Below are 16,458 nucleotides of genomic sequence, written 5' to 3'. Positions count from 1 at the left end.
CACTTTCTGTCCCTTCAAGTCCTCTTGAGTCCTCCACTGTAATTGGGAGGGCAGAAGGGCCTCACTCTGACAGAATGAGGATCTAATCTGTCAGAGTGAGGCTCAGAATGAGGATCTAATCTGTCAGAGTGAGGCTCAGAATGAGGATCTAATCTGTCAGAGTGAGGCTCAGAATGAGGATCTAATCTGTCAGAGTGAGGCTCAGAATGAGGATCTAATCTGTCAGAGTGAGACTCAGAATGAGGATCTAATCTGTCAGGGTGAGGCTCAGAATGAGGATCTAATCTGTCAGAGTGAGACTCAGAATGAGGATCTAATCTGAGAGCTGAGGTTTTCATCTGTTTCGCCTCATATCATTCGCCGGTTTCTGCCTGATTTGTAGTTTGGCAGGCACTTGATTATCACTGAAGAGCATAAAGCCAGTCAGCAAGGTGCTCTAAAAAAAGCTAATCCTTTAAGCTGTGTAGATCATAAGTAAGAATCTCCCCTGATTTGGAGTTCTGGTCTGACACAGCTTGCTGAGCAGAACCATACAAGTCACATACTCTCAGGAACAGGACACTCTGGAGCTGCCATCCACTCCGCAGCTTCATAACATCTTCTTGTGCTTCCACACATATATTGGTAGCAGCTCTGATATATGTGCTCTGTGTGCCAATTGATGATCTCTCTCAAAGCACTGCATCAAGTACCTGCTGATGAGTAAGCTCACTAGGCAGCCCAAGATGCAGATCCCTGGCTCCATCCCCATTTGCTTCTCCTCACCGGTGCTGTTTTATCAGTTGGTGCTCTCTCCAGGCTGCCCCGAGCTAACTCCCTTATAAAGGATGTACCTGAACCATGCTTGGAGAGTCTGGAGTGCTTTATACTGATCACATCATCTCTACCTTTACACCAGGCACGTTGTCTTGAGAGATCACTAGATCAAAAGAAAGTAATATATTCCACAAAGTGGTGTATAGGTCACGGCTATTCCCACAACCTTTTAAGGAAGGGGCAGTTTTATCTGCCTGCTAGTGACAAACAGCAGCAAGATAAAGTTGGAGTGAATCATTAGCTTATTGGGTTGGCTTTTTAAAATTCGTTCAGAGGATGTGGGCATCATTGGCTGGGCCAGCATTTATTGCCCAGCCCTAATTGCCCCAAGTGGTTTTGCTAGGCCATTCCAGAGTCAACCATGTGGCTGTGGTTCTGGAGTCACATGTGGGCCAGACCAGGTAAGGATGGTAGGTTTTCTTCCCCAAAGGACATTAGTGAGCCAGATGGGCTTTTACGACAATTGACAATGGTTTCATGGTCATCATTAGACTTTTAATTCCAGATTTTTACTGAATTTGAACAGCGTTGCCCTGGATCTCTGAATTACTAGTCCAGTGACAATATACTAAGCCGCCATTTCGCCACCGAGGTCTCCCTTGCCCGCTCACTCAATGACCTGTTCCTCATGGTGATGCAGAGATTATGGGTTGGCTGCACTGCCACTAGTTCAGTTTGTCTCAAAATAATTAAGCGGAATTTTATCCTTTGGGAAAAAAGAGATGAGTATTATATAATAGCATGGCAGACATTCTAATAGTGAGCCACCTACATTGCATCTGTTGGGAAATGGTGAAAATAGAATATGCAAGTTGTTCTAGAAGCCACACAGTGAATTAGTATGAAAATTTGTCAGAGTTTGTGTGAAGCTCAGGAAGTCCTTCAGCAGCCACCATGTTACAGGTGCAACTTCCTCAGTTAAGGAGTCTGAAGTAAAAGGTAGGGTCGGGGCTTTGCAATTAACAGCAGTGGTGTGACATACAGACAGGATTTTATGGCTGCACTTGTCCCGAAACCGTAAAATCCCACCCGAGGTCAACGGACCTTTCCATGGTCTGCCCCTCGCCCACTCTGAATCCTGGGGCAGGTGGAACGGTAAAATTCCGGCCACTGTGTCTGAGGGCTTAATGCACCCAGCTGCAGCTTTCCTCTTGCTTCGAATGGGCACCCATTAGTCTTCCTTCCCTTGGCATGCTTCCTCAATCCAAGGAAGTTTCCCGTTGGCAAATCACCCAGGAAATAGCACTTCCAATGACTGGAAACTGCTTGTTAGACAACAGCTGCATACTTTCTTTGAACAATTTTTGGATATCCCAGCTTCCTCAGGGACACCTTCTTTAATAAAACTTTCATTCTGTCTTTCCCAAAGGAAAGCTCTTCCAACCCATCTGTCTCTAGACACTGGATTCTGAATTAAAAAAAAAGCCTTCTTTTAAGAGCTCCTGACTGCGTAATTTAACTTGGAGTAGCTGCATAGGGGGTTTGTAGTTAAATTGTTCAAATTGACCAACTGTGAATCAGGTGATGTTTGGCTGCCTACAATTAGCTCTCATGTGTAGACTCACTCTCCTAGCTCATGTTTATTAAATTCTGGGAGCACAACTCTTTTTTATATGAGCTGTCTATGGAACTGTAGCTCATATTGTGAGAGGCAGCATGAGAGGAAAGGTTTGTAATAGTATAATTACTGTTTACGTTCTTTGGTTTTCCACCATTAAGTATAAACCAGATGGAACCATGAATACAGGTGGGAGGGAGAAAGTGCTTGCAACCAAAGATGTTGGATAATAATTGTTTTGTTGGTTGCTTTGTGCAGCACTTTGAGTGTGCGAGGCAGAAAATTCGCCAGAACATTCACAGGCCTCTTGAGCTGGGGTGAGAATTTCCAGTCTTGGGACACACGCGGCTGGAAGATCCCACCCCATCTCTCAGCAATGAAGCTGTGAGGAGCTGCCGCTTGCAATTCCCAGTCTCAGGTACATGAAGCTTTCAAGCAGGGAGGGTGAGGTATTTTGCCACAAGAACGTTGCAAGTAAAACCATTAGGAAACAAGTTGCACCAGACTGTTCCTGCACAGTTCCCAGCATCTTGATGTTTTCTCCGTATTAATCCAGAACTTGTCAAATGGGAAGTATTGGAATTTTAATTAAATTTCAGCTCATACCATTCTGCAGTGCTTCCGACAGTCCAATTAAATAAATACCTTTGAGTGCATTCATTTGGATTTCAGTCTCTACGATCTCAGTTAAAAGCGACACAGATGAATCACCAAAAATAGGAAAAGAAAACACAATTATCATCATACCTTAGGCCAAGCCACAAATGTGGGTAGTTTTAGTAAATCAAAGGCTGCTTTCTGGACTATGGAAGATTTCAGTATCCTTATTTGACTATTTTTGTAGATGAGCTCCACTGGTGGTTTTTTCCAGAAGCCCCGCATGGACTGTAATAAAATCATAAAATCGATTGCTGTTTTGAAAACACATTAAATTGCAGTTAAATCTCAACTCTCCAGCTTTCTTGGCATCTACTTTAATAAGGTGTAATGGTCAGTCTCCATCCGGTGAACTCTTAACATCTACAGAAGTCAGCTTTCTTTATTCTTTACAGAGTCCAGTTTCAGCAATTTATCTCAAAAGGTGGGTTCTGGATACCATCACCAAATTGCTATACTTGTACTGAAGTTGCTAAATTGGTGAAATGGGCAGCATAGTGGTTAGCTTGGGTCACTATTATAGAATCCTTATAGTGCAGAAGGAGACCATTCAGCCCATCAAGTCTGCATCGAAAACAATCCCACCTAGGCCACATCCCTGTAACCTCACATATTTGCCCTAGAACAAAGAACAAAGTAAATTACAGCACAGGAACAGGCCCTTCGGCCCTCTGAGACTGCACCGACCAACTAAAACCCCCTACCCTTCTGGGGACCATATCTCTCTATTCCCATCTCATTCATGTAGTTGTCAAGACACCCCTTAGAAGTCACTACTGTATCCACTTCCACTACCTCCCCCAGCAATAGGTTCCAGGTGCCCACCACACTCTGTGTAAAAAATTTGCCTCATACAACTCCTTTAAACCTTCCTCCTCGCACCTTAAACCTATGCCCCCTAGTAATTGACTCTTTCACCCTGGAAAAAGCTTCTGACTATCCACTTTTTTCATGTTTCTCATAAACTTGTAGACTTCTATCAGGTTGCCCCTCAACCTCCGTTGCTCCAGTGAGAATGAACCAAGTTTCTCCTCATGGCTAATGCCCTCAAACCAATCTCTCCTCATAGCTAATGCCCTCGATACCAGACAAATCCTGGTAAATCTTTTCAGTACCCTCTCCAAAGCCTCCACATCCTTCTGGTAGTGTGGTGACCAGGATTGAACACTATATTCCAAGTGCAGCCCAACTAAGATTCTATAAAGCTGCAACATGACTTGTCAATTTTTAAACTCAATACCGTGGCTGATGAAGGCAAGTATGTTGTTTGCCTTCTTGACTACCTTCTCCACCTGCACTGCCACTTTCAGTGACCTGTGTGCCTGTACACCCAGATCCCTTGGCCTATCAATACTCTTTAAGAACATAAGAACATAAGAACATAAGAAATAGGAGCAGGAGTAGGCCATCTGGCCCTTCGAGCCTGCCCCGCCATTCAATAAGATCATGGCTGATCTGTCGTGGCTCAGTTCCACTTTCCCGCCCTCTCCCCATAACCCTTAATCCCCTCTCTTATCAAAAACCCATCAACCCGCTTCTTAAAAATATTTAGCGAGGCAGCCTCCACCACTTCAACGGGCAGAGAATTCCAGAGATTCACCACCCTTTGAGTGAAGAAGTTCCTCCTCAACTCCGTTCTGAACCGCCCCCCCTTTATCTTGAGGCTGTGCCCCCTAGTCCTACTGTCTTTTTTGAGCGGGAAGAGTCTTTCCACCTCTATCCTATCCATCCCATTCATCATCTTATACGTCTCAATGAGATCTCCCCTCATTCTTCTAAACTCTAACGAGTACAAGCCTAGTTTATTCAGCCTCTCCTCATAGCTCAACCCCCTCAACTCCGGTATCAGCCTAGTAAACCTCCTCTGCACTCCCTCCAGGGCCAAAATATCCTTGCGCAGGTGCGGCGCCCAAAACTGCACACAGTACTCCAGCTGCGGCCTCACCAATGCCCTATACAGCTGCAGCAAGACCTCCCTACTTTTATATTCAATCCCCCTCGCTATGAAGGCCAGCATCCCATTCGCCTTCCTGACCACCTGCTGCACTTGCAGGCTGGGTTTTTGCGACTCATGCACAAGGACCCCGAGGTCCCTCTGCACCGTCGCCTGCTGCAGTTTTTCGCCACGTAAGTAATAGTCCTTCCTACCATTCTTCCTACCAAAGTGGACCACCTCACACTTGCCAACATTAAATTCCATTTGCCATTTCCTGGCCCATTCGCCCAGCCTATCTAGATCCTTCTGCAGACTCTCCACACCCTCCGCACAATTTGCCTTTCCCCCAATCTTGGTGTCATCAGCAAATTTCGACACCCTACACTCGGTTCCCTCCTCCAGATCATCTATATAAATGGTAAATAGCTGAGGCCCCAGCACCGACCCCTGGGGCACCCCACTAGTCACCAACCGCCAATCCGAATAGCACCCATTGACCCCCACTCTCTGCCTCCTATTTGACAACCAATCCTCTATCCACGCTAACACCCTACCCCCAACTCCATGTCCTCTGACCTTCTGCAGTAACCTCTTGTGAGGTACCTTATCAAACGCCTTCTGAAAATCCAGAAAGACCACATCCACCGGCTCTCCTCTATCCACCGCCCTAGACACATCCTCATAGAACTCCAGTAAATTTGTCAGACACGACTTCCCTTTAATGAAACCGTGTTGCGTCTGCCCTATCAAGCAATTCCCTTCAAGATGCCTCGCAATTTCCTCCTTAATGACGGATTCTAACATTTTACCTACCACAGACGTTAAACTAACCGGCCTGTAATTCCCCGCCTTTTGCCTGGCACCCTTCTTAAACAACGGCGTAACATTAGCCGTTTTCCAATCCTCCGGCACTTCCCCGGAATCCAGCGACGTCTGGAAAATAACCACCAAGGCATCCACTATAACCTCCGCCATTTCTTTCAGAACCCTCGGATGCATTCCATCCGGTCCTGGGGACTTGTCCACAATCAGCCCCTCCAGTCTGTCGCGCACCACCTCTCTAGTAACAGTAATGTCATTAAGACCCTCCAGTCCTACCACCTTTCCATCGCTAACACCCGGCAAATTATTCACGTCCTCCTCCGTGAAGACAGAAACAAAAAAGTTATTCAAGACCTTAGCCATATCCCCATCCCCTACCACTAGGTCCCCTTTCTCATCCGCTAAGGGACCAACGTTCACCCTAGCCAGCCTCTTCCTTTTTATATATTTATAAAAACTCTTGCTATCCTTTTTTATATTAAGCGCTAGCCCAGCTTCATAGCTTCTTCTACCCTCCTTTATCAACTTCTTTGTCAATCTTTGTTGACATTTAAACCTTTCCCAATCCTCTTCTCGCCCACTGCTCTTAGCTACTCTAAATTCCTCCGCTTTTAATTTAACACTTTCCTTCACCTCCTTCGTTATCCACGGCTTATTACCTCTCTTCCTACTGTCCTTTTTAACCATCGGAATAAATTTCTGCTGAGCACCAAGAAAGATCTCCTTAAAGATCCTCCACTGCTCCTCAGCAGACCTACCTTCCAACGCGCTCCCCCAGTCCACATTCGCCAATTCTTCTCTCATCCTACCGTACTCCCCTCTATTCAAACAAAGGACACGTGTCCGGGAACCCACTTTCTCCTCCTCCATCTGCAACAGAAACTCCACCATACAATGATCACTCTCTCCAAGAGGATCCTTCACCTCAAGGTCCCTAATTCTACCCGCCTCATTACATAGCACCAGATCCAAGATAGCTCGCTCCCTCGTCGGCTCCAACACACACTGTTCCAGGAAACTATCCCGGCAGCATTCCAAGAACTCCTCCTCGAGCCCACCTCGTCCAACATGGGTCGACCAATCAATATGCAGATTGAAATCCCCCATAACTACTGCCGTCCCATTCCTGCACGCCGCACTTATTTGCGCGTTAACAGCCCGCCCCACCTCCAGATCATTATTCGGGGGCCTATAGACGACACCCACCAGCGTCTTCCTCCCTTTGCTGTTCCTAATCTCCACCCACAACGATTCCACTTTCTGCTCTTTGGCTCCGATATCATCCCTTGCTACCACCTTGATGCTGTCCTTAATCAGCAGAGCTACGCCACCCCCTCTTTCCTCCTGCCTATCCTTCCTAAACACTTGATAGCCCTGTACATTCATCTCCCAGTCCCTGTCACCTTGCAGCCACGTCTCTGTAATGGCCACCAGATCGTATCCATTTGTGTCGATCTGCACCACCAGCTCATCCACTTTATTCCGAATGCTTCGTGCATTCAGATAAAGCGCTTTCATCCCAGCCTTCTTCTGGACCCTATTTGCCATAACGCCGCCACTTGGGACATCCTCAGCCTCTTCCCTTACCTGTACCCTATCCTTAACTGTAGACCTCCTAACATCACCTACCCTCGCACCCTCCCCCCCCCTAATTAGTTTAAAGCCCTGTCTACAGTCCTCTTTACTCGATTCGCCAGCACTCTGGTCCCAGCACGATTCAGACCAACCCCATCCCGCCCGAACAAGTCCCACCTACCCCAATACTGGTGCCAATGCCCCATAAATTCGATCCCATTCCTCCCACACCAATCTCTGAGCCACCCATTCACTTCCTTTATCCTGTCAACCCTACGCCCGTCTGCACTCGGTTCAGGCAGTAGCCCAGAGAAGACCACCTTGTCGGTTCTACTTTTTAATTCCATTCCCAGCTTCTCATACTCCCTCCCCAGATCCTCAGTCCGCACTTTGCCTACGTCGCTGGCACCCACATGTACCACCACAACTGGGTTCTCACCCTCCCACTCCAGGTTCCTCTGCAGCCCAGCTGCGACATCCTGTACCCGAGCACCAGGCAGACAACACACCCTTCTGTGCACTTTGTCATTGTGACAAAGGACAGTGTCAATACCCTTCACCCCACTATCTCCAATCACTACTACGTTCCTTTTCCCCTTCTCTTTGCCTATGTCCTGCTGCATCACTGTACCGTGTGCAGTTTGCTCACCAACCTCACCTGCCTCGTCCTCTTCCAGAGTGGAAGCAAGAACCTCAAACCTGTTATGCAGATTAAGAGGCTGAGGCCTCCGCTCCTCACCCCCCTTCCTCCTCCCAGCAGCCCCCTTTTGTTCCTGACCCTTAGATTTAGACAGTCTAGAGGGGGTGGATGTCACTTGCACCCCATTGACAATGGCACCCTCTCTCCCCCTGATGAGCCTCAGTGTCTGTAGCTCAGAGGCCAGCTCATCCACCTTGAGCTGGAGCTCCTCCAGCAACCTGCACTTACTGCAGACATGGTCACTGGGAAGGACCCTGGGGTCCACCAGTTCCCACATCATACAGGAACCGCACATCACATGTCCCTCCATTATTCAATATAATTTGTTGTGGGAAAAAATTTTTTCCTTGTTTCTTGCTGTAGTAGTTTTGAAAAAAAAATTTTTTTTTTTCCTTCTTCTTTCAACCTGGCCTTTTTACCTTCCAGCCCTTTTTGATATTAAGCCCTAATAGCTCACTCTGCTTCCCTCTCACTCCACTGCCCGCTATCTACACCAGGCCTCCTTTTAAACTTGGCGCTGATTTAAAGCTGATGGGCCACAACTGCCTGATAATCACTCCCTCACAATTCTTAAAGCAGTAAATACAATAAGTAAATGCTTTAAACAGTTCTACAAAGAACAAAGTGCTTTAAACTTATTTTAAACAGGTTTTTAACAGGTAAAGTCTCAGCTTTCTCTCTGATGCTCCTTCCTCGTCTGCTCCAGCAAACAATGTAAGGCTTCACCGTGTGGACACTTGATAATTAAAGCTGATGGGCCACAACTGCCTGATAATCACTCCCTCACAATTCTTAAAGCAGTAAATACAATAAGTAAATGCTTTAAACAGTTCTACAAAGAACAAAGTGCTTTAAACTTATTTTAAACAGGTTTTTAACAGGTAAAGTCTTAGCTTTCTCTCTGATGCTCCTTCCTCGTCTGCTCAAAGAGTTCTGCCATTTAATGTATATTTCCTATCGGTCCCTATCCTTACTAATACCCCTGACACTAAGGGGCAATTTAACATGGCCAGTCAACCTAACATGCACATCTTTGGATTGTGAGAGGAAACCGGATCATCCAGAGGAAAACTTTGCAGATGCAGGGAGAACATGCAAACTCTACACAGAGAGTGACCCAAGCCCGGAATCGAACCCAGGTTCCTGGTGCTGTGAGGCAGCAATGCTAACTACTGTCCCACCATGCCACCACCATGTCTGTGCAGAGTCTGCATGTTCTCCCAGTGTCTGCATGGGTTTCCTCTGGGTGCTCCGGTTTTCTACCACAGTCGAAAAGGCTTGCTGGTTAAGTGCATTGACTATGCTAAATTCTCGCCCAGTGTACACAAACAGGCACCGGAGTGCGGCAACTAGGGAATTTCCACAGTAACTTCATTGCGGTGTTAATGTAAACCTACTTGTGACACTAATAAACAAACTTTAAATTCTGCCTGTGAAACTAAGCCTTGCAAGTAATTAATAAAGGCCAGTGAGCACTCGGGTGGCGGTAGATGGGATGGGACACAGGCAGCAGAGTTCTGGAACGGCTAAAGAGGGTGGGAGGCCAGCCTAAAGAATTTTGGAAGAGTTGAGCTCGAAGGTGACAAAGGCATGGGTGGGATTTCAGCCACAGATGGGTGTAGATGTGCATCGATTAAGAGTGGATCTAGACACTGTCCTAAAGGGGAAGTTTTACAAGATTGAAACTTAGCTCAGAGTCAAAGAGGGCACTAAGCTGGTGAATCATTTGATTCAGAATGGTAGAGTGGCCGACCTCTCTTTCCCACACAAAGCCTTCGAATGTGCTGTTGCCTTTTGGTCGCCGTACTTACGCAAGGATATTTTGGCCTTGGAGGGAGTGCAGAGGAGGTTCACTAGGCTGATACCGGAGTTGAGGGGGTTGAGCTATGAGGAGAGGCTGAATAAACTAGGCTTGTACTCGTTAGAGTTTAGAAGAATGAGGGGAGATCTCATTGAGACATATAAGATGATGAATGGGATGGATAGGATAGAGGTGGAGAGGCTCTTCCCGCTCAGAAAGGACAGTAGGACTAGGGGGCACAGCCTCAAGATAAAGGGGAGGCGGTTTAGAACAGAGTTGAGGAGGAACTTCTTCACTCAAAGGGTGGTGAATCTCTGGAATTCTCTGCCCGTTGAAGTGGTGGAGGCTGCCTCGCTAAATATTTTTAAGACGCAGGTTGATGGGTTTTTGATAAGCGAGGGGATTAAGGGTTATGGGGAGAGGGCAGGAATGTGGAACTGAGCCACTTCAGATCAGCCATGATCTTATTGAATGGCGGGGCAGGCTCGAAGGGCTAGATGGCCTACTCCTGCTCCTATTTCTTATGTTCTTATGTTCTATGCCCATCTTTTTCAGGGCTCCAGTTTGAAACCCTCCAATCAGGTTTCTGCCTCAACCCAAGATGAAATCAGTGGCAAACAGAGTTTGAGTTTGGACTCAAGGCAACAGTTTTGATTTTTTTTTCAATGCTTTGTTAGAGGGCGTTGCAACTCATCTGGAACTGGACGTCAGATGAGTATCCTAACAACACAAAGGCAATAAATGGGCAAAGAGAGTCGGGGATAATGGTTGGGCTGATTGCTATCAGTGCACAGGGAAAACGGATCCCATTTCTTTGGATGATATCACCAAATGGAGGCATTTTAAAGGGGAAGGGGAGGGAGGCCATCCCTGTGGGTCCCTAGACATAAAGATGCACAGTTAGCAAAAGGAGCCATTGCTAAACATTCTCTGGCTACAATTTGATATGACACGGAGATGCTGGCGTTGGACTGGGGTAAACACGGTAAGAAGTCTCACAACACCAGTTTAAAGTTCAACAGGTTTATTTGGTAGTAAACATCACAAGCTTTCAGGGCTCTGCTCCTTCGTCAGATGAGTGGAGAGTTCTGATTAGCTGACTCGCTGTAAAGACTCGCATTCTAATCAGTATTCTGTAAACCGTGTGTGCCTTTATATGATCAGAACTCTGATCAGAACTCTCCACTCACCTGACGAAGGGGCAGGATCCCGAAAGCTTGTGGCGTTTACTACCAAATAAACCTGTTGGACTTTAACCTGGTGTTGTGAGACTTCTTACTACAATTTGATAAGCCAGGGTAGAACAAAGCCAGACAGTCCACCCGAGCTTCACAACATAGGAGGATTGTGTAATCAATGGCTGCAGAGAGAGCAAGAAGGTTGTGGGAGGTATGGAGCACCACAATCACAAACATTATTTGTGCCTTTGGGCCCATTTGCTTTTGTGGCAGAGTTGGAAACTTGGACTTATGAGAGAAACTGGCATGGATTTTGGAGGCAACTGTACGTTCAAGGACTAGAAGGCAATTGAATGCCAGAGGTGAGGCAGCAATTTGCAAACATAGAGGGGTTATTAAGGGCTTATTGGAGGATTGTTGTTAAAAATAAGCAATTTCAGCAAACTCACCACTTTCTGCTTTAAGAGCACTTCCTTTAACCAGCGTAAGTCTATCGCCTTAAAGGGAACAAAAACCAGTGTCGTGTCGGGATCATACTGGCTGAGGTTGGAGAAAACAGACTCTGGGTAAGAGAACCTAAACGTTGTTTTGTTCCCAACATCATCTTCGTATCCAATCACAGGGCCGCTATTCAATCTTAAAGGAATTAGAAAAGGAGCAGTGAGGTAAACATTATCGTAAACTATTCAAAGAACATGCCTTCTACCTTTAACTCACCTTACACTTCCTATCTAAAATTCTTCCCGTCCTAATAGTCTAACAACAAACTGAACCTCTTTCACTAAGAAATACCAGCATTGTGGCACTGTTGTGCAGTGCTGAATTTTAGTTAAAATAAAAATTAACCTGAATAATCTGAATGTCACACTGTCAGAACTATAAATTCTTACAATTTATTTTGTCTGCAGGTTGTTAAAATTGAAACTACCTGAGTCACCTCTCTTCCTTCCCCCAGCTCCCCAGGCCAAACTTCATCTCGGCCTCAGCACCGCACCGCACACCAAACCAACCTTCTCTAATTTCCTTCCTACTTCCCCTAAGAAAACACGCTGTGGTCTGTATGGGTTTCCTCCGGGTGCTCGGGTTTCCTCCCACAGTCCGAAAGACATGCTGGTCAGGCGCACTGGCCATGTTAAATTCTCCCTCAGTGAACCTGAACAGGCGGGGAAATGTGGCAACTAGGGGATTTTCACAGTAACTTCATTGCGGTGTTAATGTAAGTCTAATTGTGAATAATAAATAAACTTTACTCAGTCTACCATCACAGAAGAGCCCAGACTGTTGCATTATTTAATTTGCTATTTTATATCAAGTCCTAAGAGCAATATTTTCTTCACTTCAGTACGGCAAGGACAAAGCTCCTGAGGTTTTTTGTCTGGACAACTGCTTTCATGTTTCAATAGTCTCCTCATTCTTCCAGCCGTTCTACTTTCTACACTTCTGCTCTCAAACCATTTCATTTAAATGCCTTTCTCCCAATATTTAAAAGTTCCTGTAAACACTGTGTCACATTACACAAAACTCCCTGGCTAGTAGATCTGGTGGAGCACAACCATGATGTTCTGTTCAATTTGTAGCTGATTTTTTTATTTTAAACCCCACACCTGTCTTATCGTCCCACCTCCGGGACACAGTCGCTCCCATCCTGCCCTCTTCCAATAGGAGTCCAAAACCCAAATCCGTTTCCATCAATGACAATCGATTTCTCAAATTGTGTCGTTTTGGATATTGCCCCAGCTCCATCCTTTGCAAACTTTAGCCAACCCAAGATTCCTGCCATACATTTATCAACCATCCTGGTAAGGTTCCGCAGGTCCCCCCAAAATAAATTGTTGTTCAGACAATAAATTCAAAGACCCCTTTATTTATTTTCAAATCCTTTGACCAACATTCTCCACTCTATCCTATCGAGCCCTTTGCTCCAGAACATACTTCAGAATGCTCTGGGGTGTTAGTCTGGCCCACCACTGTACTTTTAATCTCTGCTTTCACACTAGTGTCCTCCTCACCATCACAGAAAGCACTCAATCTTATATGAGAAACAGTACATGAATGCTAGCTGCTAAATTCTCTTTTGGGTTGTTTTATGAATTATCGAATAAAGTTTTTGGAAAGTGAAGCAAGGAACTTAATTTCCAAAATGCTATCAAAAACATATGATGCAAATACAGTGCAGTTCCACCAATCTGCAAAGATGCAAGCTGTTTGAACACACATCATAATAAACTTATGGGGTTTGGGGAGAAGGGGAACTGCAGCAATTGCTAAATATTTGAACATCTGGTAACATTGCTGGTTTTAAATATATCAAGAAGTTCGAGAAGACGCTGGCGTTAATTGTATGAGACAACTTGTTCCACATAATAAGATTTAACAAAAAAAATACCTTATAACAACATCGTAGGAATCTATCTTTTTCCCTAATGTCTTGTTTCGAAGTACTGCTCCATTGCCAACAACAATGCAATTCAGACAAGATATGCTGGTAAACAGAAGGCAAGACAGGCATCAAAATCTTCTTTCCGAACGACATGTCCAAGGCCAGTAAAACAACAAATTAACAATTGTGATCTTTTTTAAACTCACTAGTCTAGCTTTTTCAAAATGTACCAAAGTACTTTCTTATGCTTACCAAACTCTGATCCCACTCCCAGCAGCCCCCCCGACGACCACCACCACCACCCCCCCCACCCACCCACCCGCCCACCACCACCCTCCCCCAACCCTTCCACCACCCCAACATTAACAACCAAGTGTCTCAAGAGCAGGTTTTGTTTGCTATCTATTTTGGACACTCCGAAGCCTTTTCCCTCTTGTGGGAGAATTTAGATGTCAAATTCAAAGTTTAAAACTAAAGGCTCACTCATTTGAAATGGAGGGGAGACAAAATTCTCTCTCTCTCTCTCTCACACACAGAGGGCCGGGCTTCTTTGCATCTCTTCCTGAAAGGATGGTGGAAGCAGAGTCTTTGAATATTTTTAAGGCAGAGGTGGATAAATTCTTGGTAAGCAAGGGTGTGAAAGGTTATTGGGGGTAGGTGGGATACAGGCTTGAGGCTAATCATATATACATAGATATTTATAGCACAGAAGGCAGCCATTCGGCCTATAATGTCCGTGCCAGTCAACAAAGATCTGACTGCACTAATCCCATTTTCTAGTGCTTGACCCATTGCTCTGGGAGTTACTGCAGCACAAGTGAACATCTAAATACTTCTTAAATGTTATGAACAACAAAGAACAGTACAGCACAGGAACAGACCCCTCAGTCACCAAGACTGTGCTGACACAGATGCCCCCCCTAATCTAACACTCTCTTGCCTCTATGTGGTCCATGTCCCTCTATCCCCTGCCTGTTCATATATCTATCTAGATGTCCCTTGAACATTGTTATTGAATCTGCTTCCACACCTCCTCCAGCAGCCCGATGCAGGCGTTAACCACTGTGTGTAAAAAGCTTGCCCCTTACATCTCTTTTAAACTTTCCCCCTCTCACGTTCAACCATATCAAATTCATTACCCTCATCAATATTCCTGGTTATCTCCTCAAAAAGTTTGATTAAATTTGTCAAACATGACCTTCCCTTAACAAATGCATGCTGACTATCCTGATTAGTCTGTGTCTATCCAAGTGCAGATATATTTTGTCCCTCAGAATTCTTTCCAATAATTTTTCGACAACCAAGAGAATTGGCCTATAATTTCTTGGTCTATCCCTACCTCCCTTTTTCAATAATGGGACAATGTTAGAATTTTGCCAGTTCTCTGGCCAGAGAGACCAAATTAGCCTTAATCTTACTAAGTGGTGAAGCAATGACGAGGGCCCAAATGGCCCGTACCTGCTCCTTGTATGTTCAGAAACTACTAAATCTCTGCTTATTGCTGGCTGTCTGGACTTGTTACCCCTAACAACTGCAGTCTATTTACCTAGGATACTTGCAAGCCTCTTGCTACTACAGCCTATGTACCTTGGCTATTCAGTATTATAGCCGATCTAGCTACGACACTCTGTCAAACTTCCTCCCACTTCAACCTATCCGACCTGTACAATCCTGAACCCCTGCCCATTTGAGACTCTCAGCCCTGGAAAATTCAATGGCTGCTGAAACAAAGTTTACATGATTATTTCAAAAGCAAAACACTGCAGATGTTGGGAATGTGATATAAGGTCAGAAAACGCTGGCAAGACGCACAGCAGGACTTGCAGCATCTGAAGAAAAGTCATGCTGACTTAAAGCTTTAACCCCATTTCTCTCTCCACAGGTGGAGGTGTGGGAGAATTGCAGAGCGAACCTAGGACATCCTGACCTAACTGCCATCCTTCTATTGGTTAAATTTATCACTGAACGCATGGCGCCAACAATTCCTGATTGTGCAAGGGCGGGGGGTGTGTTAAACAGAAAATCACAAAGGGTTCTTAAAGACTACTGTGTGTATACCTTCCCTCCCACAGGCCTGTCTGAGGTTGTATTTCTGTCACGTGTCATTAGCCATGCTGGAGCCTTGACATCCAGCACATCTACGGGAATGTCTTTCACAATTCCTTTTTCATACCATGACGAAGCTCATGCCTACTTCAGACAAAAGCTTCAAAACACACAGCCAAGTGCAACCTGGTGATAGGACACAGCATTAAACCAATGAGCATCTACTGTCCAGATTCCTAATGGGTTTTGAAAGCTCCACACAATGCTGTTCGCCACCCACTGTGTGGGTGAACTACATTGGACTTATCCTGCTTACCTATAATGTCATGATGTGGAGATGCCGGCATTGGACTGGGGTAAACACAGTAAGCAGTCTCACAGCCTGGTGTTGTGAGACTTCTTACTGTGTTTATCTATAAAGTCACAGCAGAGATGGAGAAATGAAAATGTGCGTGCGCATTACATGGGTTGAGGCCAGAATATTCTACATCATCTGGGACTAAATATCGTCTTATCATAAACATGTTTTTAAAAACAAAAGAGTTCACTCACTTCTTCAGTTTTTCTGGAAGATCACAGTTCTTCATTGTACTAAGTGCTGCTTGGAAATACCTTTCTGGAAAGCAAGTAAAATAATAAAGTTTAAAATGCATTAAATATTTATCCCCTTAAAATTGTGCCTCAGCTTGCCTCAAAACGGTCAGAGTATAATTCAGTACAACATATGCAAAAAAAAAGTAAAATGTGATTGCAAATGGATAAAGAAGAAACACGTCTAATAACTAAACCAAAATAATGCAATGACGTTAACTACTGTTAACCCTATGTTTTCTCTCTGCACATGTGCTGCCTGACACGCTAACCACTTTCAACGCTCTTGGTTTTGATTTAACATTTTCAACATTTGTATTAATTTGCTGGTACTGAAGACTTATTGATTCTGAAGATGGCTTGGCTGAGGAAATTTATACTTGAATAACAAAAGAACA

At 45.0% G+C, this 16,458-nt stretch overlaps 1 protein-coding gene across 1 annotated transcript in view; it reads right to left on the bottom strand.

Moving 5' to 3' along the window:
- The window catches only part of LOC145353131 (type 2 lactosamine alpha-2,3-sialyltransferase-like), a 50,192-nt gene that overhangs the window by 8,177 nt on the left and 25,557 nt on the right, over positions 1 to 16,458 (bottom strand). The window contains 4 exon segments of the mRNA XM_080203547.1: positions 3,122 to 3,259; positions 11,493 to 11,679; positions 13,430 to 13,525; positions 16,022 to 16,085. Of these exon segments, the coding sequence (XP_080059673.1) occupies positions 3,122 to 3,259; positions 11,493 to 11,679; positions 13,430 to 13,525; positions 16,022 to 16,085 (485 nt within the window).

The sequence above is a fragment of the Carcharhinus amblyrhynchos genome, chromosome 15 (genome assembly GCF_965287045.1).
Source record: "Carcharhinus amblyrhynchos chromosome 15, sCarAmb.v2.hapA, whole genome shotgun sequence".
In the NCBI taxonomy this organism is placed as follows: domain Eukaryota; kingdom Metazoa; phylum Chordata; class Chondrichthyes; order Carcharhiniformes; family Carcharhinidae; genus Carcharhinus; species Carcharhinus amblyrhynchos.
Note: the sequence above shows the minus strand (reverse complement) of the source record. Positions and strands in the feature narration are given on the sequence as shown.